The sequence below is a fragment of the Lygodium microphyllum genome, chromosome 27 (genome assembly GCF_053477565.2).
Source record: "Lygodium microphyllum isolate KBCC chromosome 27, Lygodium_microphyllum_v1.1.10, whole genome shotgun sequence".
NCBI lineage: Eukaryota > Viridiplantae > Streptophyta > Polypodiopsida > Schizaeales > Lygodiaceae > Lygodium > Lygodium microphyllum.
In genome coordinates, this window is record NC_141161.1 from 52461196 (window position 1) to 52467459 (window position 6264).

The following is a 6264-nucleotide window of genomic DNA, read 5'->3' on the forward strand; positions in this document are numbered from 1 at the left end:
GAATTTTTTAAAAGACCAAGTAAGTATCCGATTAACGAAATTAAATAATGTTTAAAAAAGCATGATGGTGATGATTAGGGTTAAAAAAAGCACTACATTCTTTTTCCGGGTCTTAATGGCAGGGAATTGAATAAATGTCGAAGATAAATCATAAATTTCGCGATGCAGTACATCGACGTATCTCCCACACGACAACTTCTTCTACTTTCAGATCTTTTTGATTTGTGTAAAAAACGGGGAAAATGATTTAAGAAAAAGGAAAAAAAGAAAAGAAAAAGCAGGCAAGCAGGAAAAAAACGTAAACTGCAGCACTGCTTCTTCTTCTTCTTCTTCTTCTTCTTCTTCATCTTCATTCTTCTGTCATTTTTCTCCCTCCCTCCCTCCATCCCTCTCTCCCTCCCTCTAATTTTCCCCCTTTCGGAAAGGCTCTTCGATCTTACATGTGCGTCTAGGGTCTTCTATCTCTCGTCACAGGCACACGGCACAATCTCTCTCTCTCTCTCTCTCTCTCTCGCTGCGCCGCGAACCAGTTTTTCCCCGGACTAGGTCTCCGATCTGCTTCTTTCCATGATGGCACATCGAGAACCGCAGCCTCTCCCTAGAACGTCGAATTGAGGTCTCGTCTCCCTCATCTCTGCTCGCCTGTCCAGAAACTAGGGTTCATTTCATGTACAGGTTCCTTTCCTCCCGGAGAATATCGCTCAAGGTCAGTTTTGTAGCCGCTGATGAGACGACACACAAGACGCTTTGTCTTCTCGTGAAATGTTTGCCCCCTGTGCCGGAGTTTGACACGGTCAGTCATCTCTTTGAAGTTTTCCAACTCTTTCTACGGTGCGAAGATTATGATTTTTGATTAGCCTGTGCGCTGTTTTTTGGATGCCAGAACACAAATCTCTTTAGACTAGTAGGTGTGTGCAAAGAAGAGTCAGCAACTGCCTAACTACCATGGCAGTTGGATGAGCAGAAGGATGTACATCAATCTAGCTGAAGCTTGATTGCCAAGGTCTGTCACAGATATCGCAACAGAGAGCACTTTAGAGTATCTGATCTTCCGTTATTTTTAATGAACGGATACAGCAGCATGAAATTGCCTTCACATCTCGAGAAACCTCCTCTCTTTCAGTCTCCTCGCTCAGGGTTAGAGTCCAGTAGGTATGCAAAAATAGGTGGTCCACCAAGTTATGTTGAGACTGGGACCAAAACCATGATTGCTGGATCCATTCATGGTTCATTTAAAACAGAACATGAACAGGACTTTGCGGAACTGGCGCCCTGCAAACGCCCCCGACTAGCTACAGAAAGCCAGAAATCACAGGCAAGTTGTGATTTCTCTTTTGCATTTGGTATTTCCGAACAATTCACACGTGGGAAGCTACCCTAGCTTGTAGTTGATATTTGGTCTAATACTCAGGAACTTCATTATTGACCGCTTTTTAACTTCATTTCAGAGCCCTTATCCAGTCCAGTGCCAAGGATTAGCTGTGTCGCTTTGCTCAGATGACAAACCTGTGACTGAGCACACCATGACATGTGAGCCAATTGATGATGTACATGGCTTCATGTCAACATCCAGCCAAAATACGGTGCTGGCTAGCCAGTTCAATCCTTTGAATGAGCCCAGTCCATTAGGCTTGATGCTGAGAAAGAGTCCATCATTGTTGGACCTTATACAGAGAAGGCTCTCACAACCGGATGAATCAGGTTTTCCAGATGACAAGCCTATGGGATTGAAAGGAGATCCGGCATCATGCACTGAAAAAGACAAGTTAAAGGCGGCAAATTTCTCCGCATCCTATCTACGGATTGGAACATGGGAGGTGCTGTATCTATCCTCTTGAAGTGATGTGCAGTTGCTTAATTACAGAAAAATAGCTGCTAACTTGCAAGTTTTTTGAAAGAGTTCTAACTATTTAGGATAGACTGGGAGCTATTTACTTGCATCAAGTACAACAGTGCATTGGCCACGCCTAACTCTATATGATGAGTGGTTCCTCCATATTAACTACCTGTGTACTAACTCATGAGACAGACATGTTCATGAATACTCAGTCTGCACTGTAAAGGGAGACTGCATTGGGCACAACTAAGAGGCCAACTGGAGCCTTCAGTGTGAGGCTCCATGCAGTTTGCATTGCTAGAAAGTTGTAGAGGGCAGCAGCATTTGGCATTACCTAATGGCCAACTGCAAACTGGTGCCTTTTGTGGAAGACTGCTGGTAGTTTGCATTGCCAGCCACAGTCTTCTCAGTACAGCACTTTCCTATTTCTGTTTGCAATTCCTGCCCAGATACTGCAGCCTTTTGAGTTTGAATTTAGTGCAAGCAGTTACCAAGCATGAATCGCTCAACTATAGAGATCTATGTTGGAGGGTATCCAGGTGGATTAGCAGAGTTCTTCAATGTGAATTCACCAGGAGACTTTTCGAAAGTGTCTTTGTGACACAGCCTCTTTTTTGGATATCCTAATCTATGTCTTGGCCGTTGAGCCAGAGGTCCTTATGGCCTTCACAATTTATGAAGATTATGTTAGCTGAAAGTTTGATCTTGTGCAAAGTTGGGCCGATCAAGTCAATCATTCCGAAAACCAATGCTCTTGTCATGTTGAAGCAAGTTTGTGTTTGTCATTTTGTGACATTTTTGTGTTACCTGCAGTGTAAGTCTGTGCATGATTGTGACCTGGTGGCTAAGTGCTACTATGCAAAGCGCAAGCTTGTTTGGGAAGTATTGGATAGTGGTTTGAAAAGCAAAATGGAAGTACAATGGACAGACATTTCAGCATTGAAAGCCCATTTTCCAGAGGATCGCCCAGCCGTTCTAGATATAGAGGTATTCGAATGTGAAACAACTTGGTGTTGTTTTAACTTGTTGATCATCATTTGTTTACTCAGTTGAGGTGTGTGGCTACTCTGTTGCAGCTGTCAAGGCCTCCCCTTTTTTTCAGAGAGATAAATCCTCAACCACGCAAGCACACACTATGGCAATCAACATCTGATTTCACAGATGGGCAGGCTACCATTTGCAGGTCAGCTCACTGTAAGCCATTGTTATGGATTTTAAAAAGTCCAGTACTCTTCTATAAATTCGGATCTTTATATGCATTCACTTTTGACAGGCATCATTGCGTTCAGTTCCCAGTTGGTGTATTGAATCGCCATTTTGATAAACTTCTACAATGTGATCCTCGGCTGAAGGCACTAAATGAACAAACACAGGCAATCAGTGACTCAAGTTTTTTCGATAATCGGAGTATTCATATGGACAGGCAACAGATGCTTCATTACCAGTCTGTTTTTCCTGATCACCCAGCACTTCAGCCGTTAGACATGGAGGTTCTTAGGCACGAGTCTATGCAGCATGCAACAGCTGTGCTTCCTCCTGTAGACAGTCTCCGTTGTTGTGTTGTAGCTGAGGGGCTGCCAAATGAAACCTCATCACATGTTGCATCTGTTCATAGGGGCAATGATGGCACTAATAGATTTATGATAGAGGGCTTGCAAAATGAACCTTTACACTGTGCTATATCTGTGCATGGTGGTAATACAAGTGCTTCTGGAGTTATGCAGCCACAGCACAATTCTGGTTCGCAAGTTTCCAATGCTACTTCACCTAGCTCTGGTATAAAATGTTTCTTCTTTGATTGAACCCAGCTTCATATTTAAGCACTCAGACATTTGTAGGGGTACTTTTCTTCTGTTTCAACCCAGTCTTTTTAGCAAAGATGAATCTAAGCTGCACTGTATATTGTCATTGTTTGTCCATACAAATGTGTTTTTGCTCAAGAATCTTAGGGGATGTTAGTTGCTTGTTGTTCAATGTCACTACTAGGTTACAGGGAAACTCTAATATTACATGATGTCAATCTTGTTGGGATGTACAATCTTTACTTGGCATTTGACTGGGATAACAGTAAATGCAGTTTAGCAGTGGATGCACGCTCTCAATAATCAAAAGCCATAGAAAATGCTTAAACTCTAGCAGTGGGAACAAAAGATCTTAAAATTAGCTCATATAGGTTGTCTCGTTTTGGTGACAAGGTTAGTTTAGCTACTTTTTTGAGCTAGATCTTCCAGCTATGAAGGCAATGGCAAAAACACTGTGAAATAGAAAGTCAAACTCTTAGGTAGCATCAGTGGCTGGGTTGCTGTGGTCAATGAGTTCACCAGTCAGTGAGCAGTTTGGTGAGAGTTCTCTTCTGGTAATGGCTCTTCTGTTTTGTGCAGTTATTGATGTGAAGGGTATGGATGAAAGTAGTAGTAGTGAGACAGAAGAACCAACTTATAAAGACCTGGGTTCGTGCCAGCAAGTGACCGATATTAAGATGCTTCAGCACATGGTTGGTCACATATCTGGGTCAAGGCAACCGAATAAGTGGGGATGTTCACCTGTACAAGGTAGCTCAGTCACATGGAAAGCAGACTGTTCCACTACGCAAATTCAAACGTCTCATCAAGAAGCACTTAATGAGTTGTCACTGCATCTGCTGGGTGAACCCCTCCCTTCTCCAGATCAGCATGCCTACATGGTGGGGAAGTAAGATGCTTTTTCAGTTTTGGTGTGTGTCAAATACCATCTTAAGATGTGATGTTTGTCACCTGTGCTGTGCAGAGTATTCATCAAGGGTATGTTGGAATGGACGAGTCTAAAGTATTTTCAAGGATTCGAGAAAATTACTGGAACTCAATGTTGGAAAGCCGGTCACTGGAAGTTGGGGTGCCAACATTGAATTCGCGTGGCTCATTTGTGGATCTGGTATACTTACCTCGGATTGCCTCTTTGCCTCAGTTCTTTGAGCCTGCACCATAGTCTCAAACATGTAGGCTTTATAATGTATGGTATTCACACTTGGGGAATAATTCAAAGCATTGAATGCTCGAGCCCCAACAAATTTTGATGTTTGATGTACAAAAAGAGAGCAGATTGTATTAATAAACTTACTGGAACCCATCTGTTGTTCCAAGTCCTTTCATGGGGCCTTTTAAAATACTCATTTCGATCAAGGAAGTTACTAGACTGATACAAAGGTGGCTTTTTTTGGGAATGGCCTTAGTGTACAGTCTGTTTGCACTGGTCTTACACAATTCCGAGCGCTTTTTCCCATCTTTTTTGATTACACATGCAGACACTTTTGGCAGGAGGCAGAGCATTGGCTAGCTTTATAAGAGCTATTTACTGTCTTGTTTATCAGGAGCATTGTCCAGCTTTAGAAGAGCTGCTTGCTATCTTGGTTGTCATACATGCTGTCTTGCATTAGAAGGTTCATGTAATGAGCTTGCTCATGTACACACACACTCTCTCTCCCCCCCCCTAACCCCACCCTCCCCACCCCCCCAAAAATCTCAGATTACTTGTACAGCATTCTGTAAAGTTTTATATGATGGTTTAACGTGGACCTTGCTATATGGCAGTATCCCTAGTGATGTCTCTTTGTGTCTGTACATGTGTCACTATCTATAGGAGTGCCATTTTTGACTAGAAGATAGTCGCAGCTGCATATCACTTGCCTCACCTTGCCATGAGAAGCTTATATTAGCATTGGCCCAAGGTAGAATTGTGTCCATACTGTAGTATTTACTATTGTGCATAGGCTTGCATGGTGTTTGTGTCATGATCAGAATTGCCTACACTTGCTCATAACGATCCAAAGTAGAAGTTGCACTATGGCACTATGTCCCAAGGAGTTTATTAAGCATGCTTGCACAAGACACTTTCCTTTGTTGTGCCTGTGCAGATTACTAGTGGTACAATTAACCTTGTTTCGAGCTATCCTATCTATGCGTAAGAAAAATACTAGTGTGGCGCTCGTTGGGAAGGCATCCCTTTCTAGTCATTCAGTGAGTCTTAGCTTGCTCGTAATGATCTTTCTATATTACTATAACATGTGGTCTCTTGTATGTGTGCATGTGACTGTCTACAATGAGTTTCTTTTATGCATTTAGAGATGCCTATCCTTGCATATTACTAATGTCACCCTAACCAACCTTTGATGTTATGACAAGCGTATGCTAGCAATGGTCCAAGGTAAGAACTGTGGCAGTACTCTTTAAAGAATCATAGTAGTTAATGCATACATGTGGTCCCTTTGTATGTGTGCATGTGTGACATCTACAATGAGTTTCTTTTGTGCATTTAGAGACAACTACCTTGTCTGCCACCCTTGCATGGTAATAGTGTCATCTTAGCCTACCCTAGGTAATGCGAAGCCTTTCCTTAAGAATGGTCTAAGGTGGAATTTTTGTTTGAACTCTTTAAAAATGTAATGATTTGTG

At 42.3% G+C, this 6264-nt stretch overlaps 1 protein-coding gene across 1 annotated transcript; it reads left to right on the forward strand.

Moving 5' to 3' along the window:
- Positions 1 to 333: 333 nt before the first annotated feature.
- Positions 334 to 4999, forward strand: LOC148012326 (uncharacterized). The gene is made up of 8 exons (XM_087668818.1): positions 334 to 793; positions 884 to 1315; positions 1449 to 1817; positions 2651 to 2824; positions 2914 to 3020; positions 3111 to 3613; positions 4219 to 4520; positions 4604 to 4999. Exons 2-8 carry the CDS (start codon positions 1064 to 1066, stop codon positions 4799 to 4801), a joined length of 1905 nt encoding a protein of 634 aa, XP_087524944.1. The 5' UTR covers positions 334 to 793; positions 884 to 1063; the 3' UTR covers positions 4802 to 4999.
- Positions 5000 to 6264: the final 1265 nt, after the last annotated feature.